Source organism: Nycticebus coucang, chromosome 8, assembly GCF_027406575.1.
Source record: "Nycticebus coucang isolate mNycCou1 chromosome 8, mNycCou1.pri, whole genome shotgun sequence".
Lineage (NCBI taxonomy): Eukaryota > Metazoa > Chordata > Mammalia > Primates > Lorisidae > Nycticebus > Nycticebus coucang.
Genome location: NC_069787.1, coordinates 15,941,031 through 15,959,300, shown reverse-complemented (window position 1 = coordinate 15,959,300; position 18,270 = coordinate 15,941,031). Strand labels below are relative to the sequence as shown.

The window sequence follows — 18,270 nt, the reverse complement described above, 5'->3', positions numbered from 1 at the left end:
TCAAACTATAATCGGGTCAGTGTTTATTTTGAAAGTAGTACATGGAACACTGTGCCGGGTAGTTAGGAGAGAACAAATGTTCAAAGTTCTTTTCCAGAATGGAGGTTGTGGAAGCGTTCTGTCACTTTCTAGTTGACACCCATTTTCACCTAGCTGGGATAAAGGGTCTTGGGTTTGTCTAAGTAGAAATACAGGTTATTAGAGGAGAAAGCTTGGGGAAAAGAGGCAGAGGTTTCAGATGTTAAAAGAACTAAAAGAATGACACTGTATTTTGTGTGTGTGCGTTTTTAATTTACAGTCACAGTTGGGGCTGCTGCTACCCTGGGAAGCAGACTGTTGCCTGCTGCCTTCCTCCCCCTCAGCCTCAGACAGTTGGATTCTGTTGGTCTTTGCTTTCTGCCTCCTTGTTTGGAAAGGAGGCAGGGCTTCAGCCTAAGAAAAGCAAGCCAGTGACAAAGAAAATGTGGTCTCCCAGTAGATGCAGGCGGATGTTGTCAGATGTTGAGAATGATCCCATGAAGTTCCCTGTGCCCGTCAGAGCCAGCGCCTCGTCTAAGCCCGCTCCTTCACCACTCTCCTCAGGTGGCCTTCGGAGCTTTTCCCGTTGCTTAGGAAAGCTTTTGTCATTGTTCACTAGATTTCACTTGGATTTTCTGCAGTCTCCGCCAAATCCTGATGCACTTGGAGAGGCCCTTCTTGCCTGAGTTGTCATCAGCAGCCCTCCCAATTAATGACAGACATTTTTTCCAGGGGGAGGCTGACATCTCAAAATTTTTTTTTTTTTTTTTGGCCACACTGGGATTGCTGCTTAAGAACACTTGGATTCAAGTTTCTTTTGTTTTATTTTTCCTCTGGGAAGTAGCTACATCATTTTGTCAGCAGACAATTATCACTGTAGGTTAACACAACTACTCATAACCACATCCATGGGATAAGTTTCCTCAGCAGTGTCCTCTGTCCCATGACTGTGCAGGTGTATGCGACTCTGTGGAGTCCTTTGTCATCTAGAGCACTCTCTCCATGGGCATCAATTATTGTTATCTCCACGTTGTTGAAACCTTTTTATTGCAACACAAGGAGGTAGAGAGTGAACATTTTTGGCTTCCACAGCCAACTGTTACCTTTTAGGGCTGCTCTGAAACGGTGGTCCGTTCCCTGCCAACTGTAACGTTCACTAGCATTTCTTCTCCGTTCCTGTGGATTGTGGAGTGACTGTACTGAGTGGAGAGGGTTGCCATGCAGAATTCTTGATTTGATGACTTTTCCTCCTCAGGTGGACTCTGATCAGGATGCATCTCGAAGTAGATTACGAAACGCCCAAGAAAAGATGGTGTACTCCCTGGTCTCTGTGCCGGAAGGCAACGACATCTCCTCCATTTTTGAACTTGACCCCACCACTCTCCGTGGAGGTGACAGCCTTGTCCCAAGGTATGATTTTTGAAACTGCTTATCCCAAGAGAATCAGGGCCAGTATATGTGGCTTGACCATGGTTTATATGATTCGAGGTAAGGTATGTTGCCTTTTAAAAGCTTCCATTTTCATTGACTTCCTCCTCATTGTAATTAATACCTAGGTAGGTATTGGTCTGTAAAACCCATCTGTATTTCAGTTTTAAGAAATTTTATATATATTGTGTTCTCTACTCTGGAAGTTATTTAATGAATTTTTCTTAGGATCCCAGAAGACAGGGGAATGGCATTTATTATATATGCTCAGTGTTTAAGTTTGTTAGGAAAAGAACAGAAACAGGCAATTTGAAGTATCACATTGTTCCATCAGAAGATGCTTCATGGGAAACGCTTGGCGAAGAAGGAACGAGGTGTTCCTTGGCCATATCCCCCAGTAGGTTGGAAGAAATCCCTATAATACTATGAGAAGGAAAAGTTTAGGTTTCCGGGTCAAGTGACTAACCAGGTTGGACATCCCCTGACTCTATATTCCTTCCATTCATTATGTTTTTTTCTTGGCAAACTTTCTTTGTGGGGAATTTTCCTCATACTGATTCAAAACTCAGAAGCAAGAAAATCTTTGTGATCACTCTGGCCAAAGCGTCTGGCGTGGTCTACCAGTGTGTTCACTTATGATCTTGGACTGGATCCTTGCTGTCTTTGCTTGAAATAAATTTTTTTTTTTTTTTTTTTTGGCTGGGGCTAGGTTTGAACCCACCACCTCCGGCATATGGGACCGGCGCCCTACTCCTTGAGCCACAGGCACCACCCTGAAATAAATTTTTATTCCTTCTTGCCCTTGGCTGTCAACCTACGAGAAGAGAGTAGGGTGTTGTATCCATTGATCCCATGGAGTCATAAAAAAACTTAGGTATAATACAGACATTTATCTCCATCTTAAAGTTGTGTTAAATTTTGATCCTTTAAAGATCAGAAAGTCTAGGGATAGATACAGGAATGTCCATAAAATGTTACAAGCGAAGGCATTTTTGTAATAGTCATGGTTAAAAGGCTTCTTCAGAACCAAATGAAATGAATAATGGCAAATCCTGGACAAACTAAACAAGATTGTAAAATTGTAGTATGTGTAAACCGTGTGCATCAAGTGAACACGGGGAGAGCATACAGCTCTGTTGCTATTTTGTAATTGTCCTGATATCATAGCTTTTTTTTTATTCTTAAATCATAGCTGTGTACAATAGTGCAATCAAGGAGTACAATGTGCTGCTTTCATATACAATCTGAAATATTCTCATCAAACTGTTCAACGTAGCCTTCGTGGCATTTGCTTAGTTACTGTATGTAGACATTGTATTCTGCCTTTAGTAAGTTTCGCCTGTGCCCATTCTAAGATGCACCATAGGTGTGGCTCCACCCATTACCCTCCCTTCACTCTAACCTCCCCCCTCTCTTATCCTTCCCCCTCCTTGGCCCTTTTCCCATATTCTTGTGCTATAGTTGGGTTATAGCCTTCATGTGAAAGCTATAAATTAGCTTCATAGTAGGGCTGAGTACATTGGGTACTTTTTCTTCCATTCCTGAGATAACTTTGCTAAGAAGAATATGTTCCAGCTCCATCCATATAAACATGAAAGAGGTAAAGTCTCCATCTTTCTTTAAGGCTGCATAGTATTCCATGGTATACATGTACCACAATTTGCTAGTCCCTTCGTGGGTCGATGGGCACTTGGGCTTCTTCCATGACTTAGCAATTGTGAATTGGGCTGCAATAAACATTCTGGTACAGATGTCTTTGTCATATTGTGAGTTTTGGTCTTCTGGGTATAAACCTAGTAAAGGAATTATAGGATTGAATGGCAGGTCTATTTTTAGGTCCCTAAGTATTCTCCAAACATCCTTCCAGAAGGAACGTATTAGTGTGCATTCCCACCAGCAGTGTAGAAGTGTGCCCTTTCCTCCACATCCACGCCAACATCTCTGGTTTTGGGATTTTGTGATGTGGGCTACTCTTACTGGGGTTAGGTGATATCTCAAAGTAGTTTTGATTTGGGTGGCGCCTGTGGCTCAGTGAGTAGGGTGCCGGCCCCATATACTGAGGGTGGAGGGTTCAAGCCCAGCCCCGGCTGAACTGCAACCAAAAAATAGCCGGGCGTTGTGGCGGGCACCTGTGGTCAGCTGCTCGGGAGGCTGAGGCGGGAGAATCATGGAAGCCCAAGAGCTAGAGGTTGTTGTGAGTCCTGTGACATCATGGCACTCTACCGAAGGTGGTAAAGTGAGACTCTGTCTCTACAAAAAAAAAAGTAGTTTTGATTTGCATTTCTCCGATGATTAAGGATGATGAGCTTTTTTTCATGTGTTTGTAGATCGTGCGTCTGTCTTCTTTAGAGAAGTTTCTCTTCAAGTCCCTTGCCCACCCTGAGATGGGATCACTTGTTCTTTTCTTCCTAATATGTTTGAGTTCTCTGTGGATTCTGGTTATTAAACCTTTATCGGAGGTATAACCTGCAAATATTTTCTCCCATTCTGAGGGCTGTCTGCTTCCTTTACTATGTTCTTGGCTGTGCAGAAGCTTTTTAGTTTGATCAGGTCCCAATAATGTATTTTTGATACTGTTTCAATTGCCTGGGGAGTCCTCCTCATAAAATATTCACCCAGGTCGATTCCTTCAAGAGTTTTCCCTGCACTTTCTTCTAGTATTTTTATAGTTTCATATCTTAAGTTTCAATCTTTTATCCAGTGAGAGTCTATCTTAGTTAATGGTGAAAGGTGTGAGTCCAGTTTCAGTTCACCCAGCACCATTTGTTAAATAGGGAATCTTTTCCCCACTGAATGTTTTTAATTAGCTTATCAAAGATCAAATAACAGTAAGTAGCTGGATTCATCTCTTGGTTCTCTATTCTGTTCCAGACATATACTACTCTGTTTTTGTGCCAATACCATACTGTTTTGATCACTATCGATTTATAGTACAATCTCAGGTCTGGTAGCGTGATTCCTCCTGCTATGTTTTTATTGCTGAGTAATGTTTTGGCTATTCGAGGTTTTTTCTGATTCCATATAAAATGCAGTATTATTTTTTCAAGATCTTTAAAATATGACAATGGAGCTTTAATAGGAATTGCATTAAAATTATATATTGCTTTGGGTAGTATAGACATTTTAACAATGTTGATTCTTTTTTGTATTTTTTTTTTTTTATTAAATCATAGCTGTGTACATTAATGTGATCATGTGGCACCATACCCTGGTTTCATAGACCATTTGACACATTTTCATCAGACTGTTTAACATAGCCTTCCTGGCATTTTCTTAGTTATTATGCTAAGACATTTACATTATGCATTTACTAAGTTTCACATATACGCTTGATTCTTCCCAGCCATGAGCATGGTATATTTTTCCATTTGTTAACATCTTCAGCTATTTCTTTTCTTAAAGTTTCATAGTTCTCTTTGTAGAGATCTTTCACGTCCTTTGTTAGGTATACTCCCAAATATTTCATCTTCTTTGGGCAACCTTGCCTGGTTCCTGATCTAAGTGGAAATTATTTCAATTTAACTCCATTCAGTACGATATTGGCTGTGTGTTTGCTGTAGATGGCCTCTATTAGTTTAAGAAATGTCCCTTCTATACCAATTTTCGTAAGTGTTCTGATCATGAAGAGATGCTGGATATTATCAAAAGCTTTTTCTGCATCAATTGAGAGAATCATATGGTCTTTATTTTTTAGTTTGTTTCTGTGCTGAATTACATTTATAGATTTACGTATATTGAACCAACCTTGAGACCCTGGGATAAATCCCACTTGGTTGTGGTGTATAATTTTTTCGATGTTTTTTTGGATTCTGTTGGTTAGCATCTTATTGAGTATTTTTGCATCAATATTCATTAGTGATATTGGTCTATAATTTTCTTTTCTTGTTGGGTCTTTCCCTGGTTTGGGGATCAAGGTGATGTTTGCTTCATAGAATGTGTTGGGTAATATTCCTTCTTTTTCTATATTTTGGAAGAGGTTTAGTAATATAGGTACTAGTTCTTCTTTAAAGGTTTGGTAGAATTCTGACGTAAAGCCATCTGGTTCTGAGCTTTTCTTTTTAGGGAGATTTTCTATAGTTGATGCTATTTCAGAACTTGATACAGGCCTATTCAACATTTCCACTTTGTTCTGGCTAAGTCTTGGTAGGTGGCGTACTTCCAGGTATTGGTCGATTTCTTCCAGATTTTCATATTTCTGAGAGTAGAGTTTCTTGTAGTATTCGTTAAGGATTTTTTTGAATTTCTGAGGGGTCTGTTGTTATTTCATCATTACCATTTCTGATTGATGAAATTAGGGATTTTACTCTTTTTTTTTCCTGGTTAGGTTGGCCAAAGGTTTATCTATTTTATTGATCTTTTCAAAAAACCAACTTTTGGATATCATGGCTTTTGAGTTAAGAGTTGAGAACGGGTCTTGGGGGGAATTGGTAGAGTGCCCTTTTGGGTTGTGAATGAAATTTGACATATTACCCTATGCAATGTAATCCTCCAAGTAATAGCTTAAGCTCTAAGCTTTGGTTGTACATTGACAACACAGAAATGAATCCAAGTCACTTAGAATAAAAAAATGCAAATCTGTTTGTCAAGTATCTTATTCAAGTTTTATTTATGATCAGGCCAGTCAAAGTAAGTGGCACTATAGCTTCCCTCTCCTGGCCTAACTTGTGATGTTCACAACAGTTATAATGAAGAAAGAAAGAGATGAGATGTCTACTAAAGGGATGTGCCTGGTTTGATTTGGTCAGCCGCCCTTTTCTCATAAACATGATATGCCATTGTTCTCAATTCTTCTTAGTGCAAAAACTTATATTCACCCTTCTTTGCCTCAGTCCCACCCATGTTGGAAGTTCCAGCTTGAGTTTTCTGTAACAGAAAACTGTCGTGACTCTAAGTCTTCCCTGACTATCTCCCACTGCGGTGGCCTTTGCTGTACATCTCTCCTTACCTACCAGGCTCGGTGTGTATTCATCTGGTCTTACTCGTAGGATAGTAGGTTTTTTAAGCACAAGAATTATGCCATTATTTCTACTGGTTCTTTAGAAGAAAAGGAAAATTGAAAAACATTGTAAAAATGATTCCTTCTCCCTGTAAAAAGAAACAGCAACAATCTTTTAAAATCTTAGGGAGAACAAAGAAACAAGTAAAAATCACATATCATTCAAGTGTTCAGAGGTAACTACTGGTAACATTTCAGTTTATTTTCTTTCAGACAGGTCCCTGAGTACACAGTGACTACATAATTTATTGTAAATGAGATCATATACTTTTTAAAAAGACTTTTATTGAATAATATATTTTTACATATTTTCAAGTAAATGTCAGTTGTCATTTTAAATAACTGTGTAGTACCTTTTTATGCACTATGATTAACTAGTCTGTTATTGAGACATTGGATTGTTTTTAGGTTTTTACTATTATAAATAATTCTTTGTCAAACATCTTCCTGCCTCACTTTGTACCTGTGCTATCATCTCTTAAGGAAAAATATCTAAAAATGGGATTGCTAGATAAAAGGAGAGATACATTTTACTCCTTTCCAGAGTTCTTCCTGGTCACCTCTCACCAGCAGTGCTCAGGGTTTCACTAGTCTTCAAGATGTTTATAATATAATCCAATAAAATGATGTGTTGTCTTAATCTGTGTAAACTGTGGACTAAGGAGATTGAATGTTTCTATGTTTATTGGCGTTTGTATTATTAAATTACTGATCCATGTCCTCGTCCAATTTTCATTTCCAATATTCATGTTTTTCTTATTGATTTTTAAGAGCTATTTATAATATATGTGGATTAGTAACTTTTAAAAAAAGTTTATTGAGACAGAGTCTTGCTGTCACCCTGGCGAGAGTGTGGTGACATCATCACAGCTCATAGCAACCTCAAACTCCTGGGCTCAGCGATCCTCTTGCCTCAGCCTCCTGAGTAGCTGGCGAATTTTTCTATTTTTTGTAGAGACAAGGTCTGACTCTTATGCAGGCTCGTCTCAAGTGATCTTTCTACCTGGGCCTTCTGGACTATTAGGAATATAGGCGTGAGCCACTGTGCCCAGCTGATGAGTAATCATTTTATGGAGAATGCACTGAAGCTGTAATAGTTCACTGTAAACAGAAATTCCTGGGCTCAAGCTATTCTCCTTCAGCCTCTTGAGTAGCTGGACTGCAGGTATTTTACCACGCCTGGCTAGTGTAAAATGTTTGTAGAGACAAGATGTTGCTATCTTGCCCAGCTCGTCTCAGAGCTCCTAGCTTCAAGTGATCCTTCCCCTTTCCTTCTACAAAATCCAGGGATTGTAGGCCAGTTACCATGTCTGGATTAGGGTAGGGTTTTTCTTTCAATTTTGTTCATGACTATTTTTTCTTCTGTATGGATGATAGAAACCTGAAACTATGTAATAAGAACTATTCATCTTTCATTTTTTAAATGTGGGAATATAATACAATCTTTTTGGAAGGAAGTATGGAAAATCCTTAAAGAACTCAAAATTAGACCTCCCATTTGATCCTGCAATCCCTTTACTAGATATCTACCTAGAAGAAAAAAAATCCTTGTATCATAAGGACATTTGCACTGGACTGTTTATCACAACTCAATTTACAATCCCTCAAATGTGGAAGCAGCCTAAATGCCCACCAACCCAGGAGTGGATTAGCAACCTATGATATATGTGTACCATGGAATACTATTCAGCCACTAAAAAAGATGAAGACTTTACATCTTTTATATTAACCTGGATAGAGGTGGATTACTTTCAGTAATGCATCACAAGAATGGAGAACCAAGAATCCAGTGTATTCAATTCTAATATGAAAGCAGTAGATGAGCTAATACAAGAGCAGGAAAGGGAGTGACGGAGTGGGGAGAGGGGAGGCGGGAGTGGGTTGGGGGGTCACGATGTGTGACACACCTTGGGGGCGGGACACAATTATAAGAGGGATTTTATCTAACAAATGTAATCAGTGTAACCTAATTCTTTGTACCTTCAATGCAGCCCAAATAATTAAAAAAAAAAGTAGAAATCTTACAGTTCTCCATGGGATCTGTTAAATAAATAAATAAAAATTTAGGAATCTTATATTTTGTTACATGGTTCAAAAGGCTTTTCCTACCACAAGATTAGTAAATATGTACTCATTTTTCCCAGGAATTTTGTGATTTCATTTTATTAATGCATATGCAAATTTCAGTTGTTGCTTTATTATCTCTCCTGGCAAGCTCAGTGCTTTGTGTTTCTGTCAAAGAAAGGTCAATCTGTGCTAAAATACTCATTTACAGGTTATGATCTTGTACTTAGAAATACAGCAGGTGATACCATTTTTTTTTCTGAGTTATATTGTCCATTGTATATAGTGGAAGACCATTTTGGCATTTTGTTTGTATTTTGATAAAATGTATGGCTATAAAATAAAACTAAATATTTCTGTTCCTAAAACCCTGTCTTTTTTCCCTTTAGGAACTCCTATGTTCGTCTCAGACACCTGTGTACTAATACCTGGGTTCACAGTACAAATATTCCTATTGACAAGGAAGAAGAAAAACCTGTGATGCTGAAAGTAAGTCCCAGAACTTGGCCACCCCTTCCTGGTCTCCTGTTCCCTAATGAAAGGGCTCCTTTGAGGACAGACGGGGGAGTAGGGGGCTATGAAGTTTTGTTGCTTTCGCAAGAATGTGGTCATGGCCACACTTGAATGCAATGAAATAATTCTCTCCAAGAGACCTGGGTGGATCAAGCCCAGGGCTTCTGAAATAACCTTTTATTTTATCCATGGCTTCTCAGTGGTTGAGCAATCATCTGGATTTCATGACTGTCTGAAGAATGCTTTTGGCCGGCAGAATATTAGCTTGTACCTCAAGGTGCATCAAATATCTGGTTGATTTCTCCCAGCCTTTTATTATTTATTTCTCTTTGTATTTCAGTACGCATTTTTATTTTATTTTTTGGAAAGTTCTCTCTTCCCCTTTATCTCTCCACCTCTCCTTACCCACTATCTCCAGGTACATAATTACACACACAGGGGAATTTTCTTTTAAAAACAATGGAAGCATAGTCTCACGTAACTTTTCTTTTGTTGTGGCATTGGGGAAGGTTATTGGATTTTTTTTCTTCTTCCATAAACATTTTTAGGTTTATAGAAAAGATAGAAGAATCGTATCTACCTTTATAATACTCTCCGCTTAGAGTCAATAATTACCATTTGCTATATTTGCTTTTTATCTGTCTATATGTAAACATTTTCTTTTGTTACAAGAGTCTTACATATTCCCTGTAAAAGATGAAGTTACACAATGATAATAATGTCCCGTTTTCTGCCTCACCAGTCCCCATAATATTGATTTCCAGAGATGACACCTGTTAACCTTCTGGAATGTGCCCTTCCAGATGTTTTCCGGTGTCATTTTAACTGCAAGATAGCACTAAGGTTTTTTGATTGCCTTATATGCTGTAAATGTGGTGTTTGATTAATGTCTTACCCTCTCCATCCAAAGTACAGTCTCATAAAGACCACCTTGAATTTCAGATTGGCACCTCCCCCGTGAAGGAGGATAAGGAGGCATTTGCCATAGTTCCCGTTTCTCCTGCTGAAGTTCGGGACCTGGACTTTGCCAATGATGCCAGCAAGGTGCTGGGCTCCATTGCTGGGAAGCTGGAGAAGGGCACCATCACTCAGAATGAAAGAAGGTGAGCACCCCCCAGGCTCGGCACAGCCATCCTCCCCCGGGCAGCTTCCTCACGTCCTTTTTGGAGTAGGAGAATGGTGACTCCAAGCAGCTGAGTATGAGGGTAGCTGCCCTTAGCATTTATGGGTGGCATCAGTCTGTAATTCCCAAGAAAGAGTACTTCTGCCCTCACTCTCTAAAGTTGTAAAGATTTCTCTCTCACTCTCTCTCTCTGTCTCTCTTTCTGTCGCAAACCTGGTCTCTGGAACCATGCTACTAAATGTCAGGGAATGAGGTTACCCTGAGATGAAATTTTATGGCTGGTAGCCTTGGTTGTCAGTTTCGAGGAAATTGGAAAGCGTGGTTGTGGTCCTGTTTAACTAGTTTATCCATCCAGAGGCTTCCATGATGCTTTCAGCCCATTGAACACCTCCGTCTGTAATGTTGTCTTTCCTCCTAAGGTCTGTGACCAAGCTGTTGGAAGATTTGGTTTACTTCGTCACTGGTGGAACTAATTCTGGCCAAGATGTTCTCGAAGTGGTCTTTTCCAAACCTAACAGAGAACGTCAGAAACTAATGAGAGAGCAGAATATTCTCAAACAGGTCAGTGAGATGTGATATTAGGGGAGCTGGGAGATCAGCTGTTCTTACAGAGGGATGGTGGTGATTCCCACCTGGAAGACTTGATTGATTGATTTTTTTTTTAATAAATTTTATTTTTTAGAGCAGTTTTAAGTTCACAGCAACATTGAGCAGAAAGTACAGAGAGGCTCATACCCTGCCCCCAACGCACGCTGCCTCCCCCATCAATATCACACATCAGGGTGGCCTTTTTGTGACAACTGATGAACCTGCATTAACCCGTTATCACTCAGAAGTCCGTACTCTTACGTTAGGGTTCCATCAGGCTCACTCCTGGTGTCGTGCATCCCAGGGGTTTGGACAAGTGCATAATGACAGGTACCTGCCATTATAGTGTTACGCAGAAGAGCTTCATTGCCCTAAGAATCCTCTAGGTTCTGCCTAATCATCCCTCCTCCCCAACAACCCTTCGCAACCATTAATCTTTTTACTGTCTCTGGTTTGGCCTTTTAGAGAACGTGGTTATAGTTGGAATCACATAGTAAGTAGCCTTTTTAGATTGACTGCTTTGGTGTAGTAATGTGCATCTAAGGCTCCTTCATGTCTTTTCAGGCCTCAAGAGCTCTGTTTGAATTTTACCATCCTGGCTGAGTATCAGCCATGTGAGAATTTACCACGAACCTCTAGTAGCAGTCAGTTGACAACTTTATTTTCCTCAAAAGTAACATAAAGCACAGTGTGTCCTTACGGTTATGTTATATGTTTGGGAGATTTGGGGTATTTAAAACACTTGGAAGGGCTGTACAGGCTCTTACAGGACACCCTATAAAAGTCACCACAAATTTTTTCTTACAGAATGTGTGGTGGTTTATTAGAAATACGTAGATGGTATTATTTTATATAAATGTAAATTGTTGTGAAGACAAAGGCAAGGAAGGGCATTCATGTTAGGTAAAGTGTATAGACGTGGATATCATATCTTATATAAACATATGGGAGATGGACTCACAAGCTTGTGTGGAAATTTTCTGGCCACCAAAGCTAAAAGAGAAACGTGTTAGTACAAGTCTCACAGTTCCCCATAGGAGTGTGGGATTTGAGAATCCATTCTCCTTTTGCTGTATGGTAGATAAAATTTATTAACAGTCCATCATGTTTCAATGAGGATTTCAAGTTCAAGAATAAATTAATGCGTAGCTGTTTTGTGTGATGACGCCCAAATCAGACCTCTGACCCGTGTTCATTTCTACAATAGTAATTCTTGAGGGACCAAAATAATTGATTCAATGGCAGAAACCTTCATGATAAGGTGTGTCAGGCTTGCTATTTCCTTTCATCCTGCAACACCCTTGTGATATAGGCATTAATTACATATTACTGGTGAGAAAATGGAAGTTTCCTTTGATTATGATCTGTACTGCTAGGAAATAATAAGGTGTGTGGTTTCAGTCTAGAGTCTGCTGCTTCCAGAGTCTGTGCTCTTACCCATTTTGCTCTCAAACTGCACCGGCAGGTAAAGGAAGGAGTGGTTGGGTCCAGGCAGACTAAATTCATGAATACCCAATCTCAGCTGATGGTCTAAATAGTTTTCAGTTATTCATATGTTTGGAGAGAGCAACTTTTTCACATCATCCAGCCACCCCTGAGGTTGTCTTATTTCTGAATGGGGAGTTAGCCTTTGAAACACTAAGTAATGACAGGTTTTTTACTCTGTGCTTTCACAAACAGATCTTCAAGCTCTTACAGGCCCCATTCACAGACTGCGGCGACGGCCCGATGCTCCGGCTGGAGGAGCTCGGGGACCAGCGACATGCTCCTTTCAGACACATCTGCCGGCTCTGCTACCGGGTGCTGAGACACTCACAGCAAGACTACAGGAAGAACCAGGTGGGGTTAAGGGTTGACGCAAAGTGACTGTCCGTTTTCTCCCTGAAGTTTATGTACCTTCTTCATGAATTTAAGTGTCAAGTGTGTATTTATATAAGGGATAGAGAATACTTCAGTGTGTAGCGTGCTCTTGGAAAGGAAACACAGATTGTTTGCAAGCCCAAGAGAAATATTATTACAGAATCCTTAATAAAGCTACCAGAGTTCCCATTCTGCAGCTACTGTTCCATGAGGTTTCTGTTTTGGAGCTGGTAGTACACGTGTAGTTTTTTTATGACATATTCTCTTCAGGCTTAGGTGTGAAATGATGCCATGTGTTCATATTCAAGATACAGTGGAATCTTTCCTCCCTGCCCCCTTTCATGTTCTCTTCATTTTGATTCTGGCTTGTGTTTGATGATATTCCTCATTATCTATAGACAGACGTGTATCTCATACCTAGATATGTCATATATATTACACATATACACACGTGTAGATACACCTGCACCCCATAGATACATATGCACACCATATGTTAGGGCTGTCCGGAAAGTAGCCAGCCGTCATTAACACTGTTTTTCGTATTATATGTGGCTGGATATTTTCTGGACAGTCCTTGTCTATGTGTTGTTTTTCTTCCATAAAATAAATTTTTGACATCTTTGGGGGCTCGAAACAATGTTAAGGTTTTATGGAAAGCTGAGAACTCTGTTGCTTATATTATTGGTTCTCAGTTGGGGTAATTTGGTTCCCCAGCAACAACATAATGTCCGGAGACCCTTTTGAGTGCTATAACTTGCGGGTGCTACTGGCATCTAGTGGGTGGAGACAGAGAAGGCTCTGAAAACACCAACAGTGCACGGGACATTCCTGCACAACAATGACTTATCCTGCCCAAAGGATAAGTCAGTAGTGCTGAGATTGTCAGTAGTGCTGAGATTGAGAAAACCTGGCTACGTGGAGTCCTGTGGACCTTCAAAAGGATGCGTGTCACAGGTTGACTCCAGACACTTGTGTTTGTAATCCCTGCCTTACGGTGCAGAAGGCTTTTGATTTTAAAGTTTGGTTTGCCTCTCCAACTGGCCTTTAAATTTAAACATAATAGTTGAAGATTTTTGTTGTATCATCAAAAAGGCAGTTTTGCGGTGGCTCACACCTGTAACTCTAGCACTCTGGGAGGCTGAGGTGGGTGGATGGCCTGAGCTCCAAGGTCAAGACCAGCCTGAGCCAGAGCAATACCTCATCTCTAAATAGCTGGGCATTGTGGCAGGCACCTGTAGGCCCAGCTGCTTGGTAGGCTGAGGCAAGAGTTTGAGGTTTCTGTGAGGTGTGATGCCATGGCACTCTACTGAGGGCAACAAAGTGAGACTTTGTCTCAAAAAAAAAAAAAAAAGGCAGTTTTGACCTTAAATAACAAATGCTTTAAAAATTCAACCTGCGTTGCTTCAGTGATCTGGAATGTACCCAGACAGTGCCAGAGGGGTTTTATTCTGCTCCTCTTTTCCATCTTCAGATGAAGATACATCAGGGTCCGCAGAGTGTGCCAGGATGTTTTGCCTCCTACACGAGGAAACTAAGCCAGTCCCTCTTGGTGCTACTGGGTTAGACAGCTTTGCATAGTTGTTTATGGATTCTGTACCACTTGGCAGATGATGAATTCCCAAACGTGCATCCTTACTGAGTGTAGGGTGAAAAACATGGCCTGTGTCCACCGGGTTAATCCCGAATAGTTTCCAGGTTTTAGGAATTAATGGGGGAAAAAAAACTAAGCAAGTTTTAAGGGCCACTTGAACTTTGAGCAGTCTCTTGGGCAAGGGCATATCTTTGAATAGAAACAAAGGTTCACAAGTGGTTTCCTTGAGCTCACAAGTATTTCTATGGAATGTGATGTCTGATTCCCAAAGACCAAAGCCAAAATTATGTTCAAATGTCCCATGCACGTGATTGGTTCTCTCAGGTATTCCTGACTGTCTTATGCACCCCACTCACTTTTATTTTTTTTTTAGTATAGTGTGTGAATTTTATTTTATTTTTTTCTTTTGTCCCTTTTTTTTTTTTATTAAATCATAGCTGTGTACATTGATATGATCATGGGGCATCATTCACTAGCTTTACAGACTGACTTTTAAAAATGCATTTTTACCCTAGATAAAGAAAATGAAATGGGGTAGCATTGTTCCCAATACCAGGTGGGATTAATCTGTGTTTACTTAGCAGCACAGCGCAATGGAGCACAGCTAAGTCCTCTTGAATTAGTAATAAATTCAGAGGTGAAAAACAGCTTTGACCTTTCAAAACAATCAGTGACTAGATTAAAATTTATGCCGTGTACTTAATAAAAGATCCGTATGTAATAAAAGATCCTGTATGTATGTAAATACAGGATATTTTACTTAATTACATTTGTGTGGCAGGTTTAGTAAAATCCAGGATGTGAGAGAGTTTGCAGGTATGACCCTAGGGTAGAAAGTTGTAGAAAGATGCTCCGCTGTATTGCGATTACCCTTACGAGCAGTCTTTCTCCTCAGGGAAGGTTGCTCCTTTGCCTGTTTTAAACTTAACCATTTTATCTTTTCTCTTTCCTGCTGACCTCTGTCATCTCTCCCTGAAAGGAGTATATAGCCAAGCAGTTTGGCTTCATGCAAAAGCAGATTGGCTATGATGTGTTGGCTGAAGACACCATCACTGCCCTGCTCCACAATAACCGGAAACTCCTGGAGAAACACATCACTGCGGCAGAGATCGACACCTTTGTCAGTCTGGTGCGGAAGAACAGAGAGCCCAGGTGAGGTGGGAGCTGGCTCCATGGGGCAGGGTGGCGTCTCTGCATCGAAGGGGCAGGACGTAGCTGGTGCTTTTCACTAGGCGTCGTTTCCTCGGGGCTGCTAGTGACAGGTTTTGATCAGTTAACAGGTATTGAGAGGGTCTTTGATGATTAGGCAAGAACGTGGTATTGGAATTACTGGAATGGGATGGGGATGGAGGTTGGGGGGTGTGATCCTAGCTCTGATGTTTACCTTGGCTTTTTTCCTGAGCTTTACTGTCCTCATCTGCTAACTGGGTAGTAGTAGTGTGAGTGAGGTGCCTGGTCCTTAGTGGACACATAGCAACAGTTTTCAGAGGCCTCTCATTCACTTTTCAGCATCTACTGATTCTCAGTTAAAACACCCGCCCCCCAACTCTCCACAAACATCACTGAGAGTCCCTGGCAAATGCATTTGTTCCCGCGTGTTGCTATTCCGCTTCCCGAATTCTGTCCATTCTGTCTCATTCACACAGACCTTCTCTTCCTTTGGCACCCCCATCTCCTCCACCTTCCCTTCTCCTGCTAATTAAGACTCACACTGTTTCAGGGGAAGTAGGAAGCTGTTCACATTGTGGGTGTCACAAATAGTCACCATGGAGATGAAACCCTTTAGGGTTGCTGTGAAAATGCCTACTACTACTGTCCATAAAAATGGCTGGTATTTCCTGGAGCCTGCTCCCTGCCAGGGAGGGAACTAAGGAGGCATTTGCACAGATTATCTCCCTTGCTCCTCTGGACACCCCTCAGAAGTGACGCAGCGTCCTTCTCTACAGATGAGAAACTGGAGCACAGGGAAGTTTAAATAATTTCCCCAAATAACATCCGTATCAGAAGTCAGCGAATCATCAGACCAGGCTCCCCACCGCAGCAGTCAGATGTCAGGGCCGTGCCCCTTACTGCTCTGGTCCCTGTGTCCTCAGGACCGTGCATCATGTGACCTGCTTTCTTCCCTTGTTCTTTCTCACTTTTTCCTGTCGCCTCTTCCTTGACCATTGCCACTGCTGTCTTCCTTCTTTGCTTCCTCCTCCTTTTGTCTGGCATCTGGGTTTCTGGTGGTGCTGGAAGCACCAGCACCGACCTAGTGTCACTGACTTCTCTTGTTAAAGGGATGTTGGACCTGTCTCCCAGAGCAAGACTCAGGCGCCAAGAGCCAAGCCTCTGCTCTGTCTACAGAAAACGTTTTGCTTTGTTTCTGTTTCTGGATAGATTCTTAGATTACCTCTCTGACCTCTGTGTCTCCATGAACAAATCGATTCCAGTGACCCAGGAACTGATATGTAAAGCTGTGCTGAATCCCACCAACGCCGACATCCTTATTGAGACCAAGTGAGTGGCCGTCCAGGGTTTAAGATAAAGGAAGGGGTTGAGATGGAAAATGTATGGGTCCATGGATATTTGTGCTTGTGAGTGAAAAAACTTAACCCGTTGGTTTCTTGAGTTGGTCTCAATTCAGGGTAGCTGGCATTTGACCTTTTTAGAAAAGTCTTGGTTTAAAGCATTGTTGAATTCATTTTAGTGTGACCGTCTTTGCACAGTGATGTCACTTACTTTGGAAACAGGTTTAATAGTCACGTAAATTCACCAGGGAACATGTTACACGCACGTGGTTTAATTTGAAGAGTTAAAAATTCTTTAGATGGGATCATCAATTAAAAAATTTAAAGGGCATAAATAATAGTCACTGTTAATATTTAAGTCAGTGCTGCGAAGAGTTTTAAGTTATCACTGTTGGAAAAGTGTTTATTGATCCATAGGAGTTTTGGTAATTATGGCAAGGGAGCTGTTTTCCTGACAAGTAGTGCCAGTAATATGGACAGCATTAGAAAAAAAAAAAAGCTAGATTATGCCCTAAGCTAGTGATATTTTTTTTGCTCATGCATCACTCGGTTCTGGGCTTGAGCTAAGGCAAGAGTTCTCAATGTTGGCATTTGACATATTGGGTCAGGGAATTCTCAGCTGCGGGGCTGTCCTGTGCACTGTGGGATGGTCAGCAGCGTCCCTGGCCTCTACCCACTAGATGCCCACAGTACCCTTCCTTTCAGTTGCAACAACCACAAATGTCTCTGCACCTTGCCAGATATCCACGAGGATCACCCCAGCAGGGAACCTATGAAAGTGGTTAAGGTTAGGCTCTGTGTGGCTCTGCCCATGGGAGAAATACAAAATAGTAGCTCTTCATTGTGTCCTTGTGCTTTATAACAATTTCAGGGATGAAGACTTTTTTCCCCTCCTCTTATTTTCTAGGTTGGTTCTTTCTCGTTTTGAGTTTGAAGGCGTTTCTACAGGAGAGAATGCTCTGGAAGCAGGAGAAGATGAGGAAGAGGTGTGGCTGTTTTGGAGGGACAGCAACAAAGAGGTTCGCAGTAAGAGTGTGCGGGAACTGGCGCAGGATGCTAAGGAAGGGCAGAAAGAGGACCGAGATGTTCTCAGCTACTACAGGTGAGCAGGAGACGTGCGGAGCTCGGGTTGTGTGCCCCATAGGGTGGCACTTAGGAACGAACTGCTGATTTGTTGTTTACTCCAGGGAATCTCAAGGTGTCAAATGGTAAGATTGTGTAGCAGAAAGCCAGGTGTGTATTTCAGGAGTTTGGGGGGTACGATTTCAGCAATCCTCAGTGGACAGACATCCACAATTATGGCTGGGGCACAAGAAGAAAGGGTGCTCACGTCAGCCCTTACTGCAGCTCATCTGTAAGCAACATGGCACCCACGAGGTCAGGCAGTTAAGTTCGTGAACTCATCCTAGAAAAATGCTACATACCTCATTGCTAAATATCACTACGGTCACCTTCAAGGTACTCCCTTTCGGAAGCTATGCACCCATGCCAGCACCTCAACCATTCTTCAGTTTGAACTGGAATGGCCATCAGAACTGTCACCGTACAAAGTCAGACAATTACGTTCATGAACTCA

The 18,270-nt window shown here is 41.2% G+C and overlaps 1 protein-coding gene across 14 annotated transcripts in view; it reads left to right on the top strand.

The window, feature by feature from the left end:
• ITPR1 (inositol 1,4,5-trisphosphate receptor type 1) overlaps positions 1 to 18,270 on the top strand; it is a 342,499-nt gene that overhangs the window by 151,650 nt on the left and 172,579 nt on the right. For all 14 annotated transcript variants that reach the window (XM_053598949.1, XM_053598947.1, XM_053598946.1 and 11 more), the window contains 8 exons: positions 1,274 to 1,428; positions 8,896 to 8,995; positions 9,962 to 10,122; positions 10,562 to 10,703; positions 12,411 to 12,569; positions 15,164 to 15,336; positions 16,564 to 16,683; positions 17,602 to 17,796. In XM_053598949.1, coding sequence (XP_053454924.1) covers positions 1,274 to 1,428; positions 8,896 to 8,995; positions 9,962 to 10,122; positions 10,562 to 10,703; positions 12,411 to 12,569; positions 15,164 to 15,336; positions 16,564 to 16,683; positions 17,602 to 17,796 — 1,205 coding nt within the window. The remainder of the gene's footprint in view (positions 1 to 1,273; positions 1,429 to 8,895; positions 8,996 to 9,961; positions 10,123 to 10,561; positions 10,704 to 12,410; positions 12,570 to 15,163; positions 15,337 to 16,563; positions 16,684 to 17,601; positions 17,797 to 18,270) is intronic.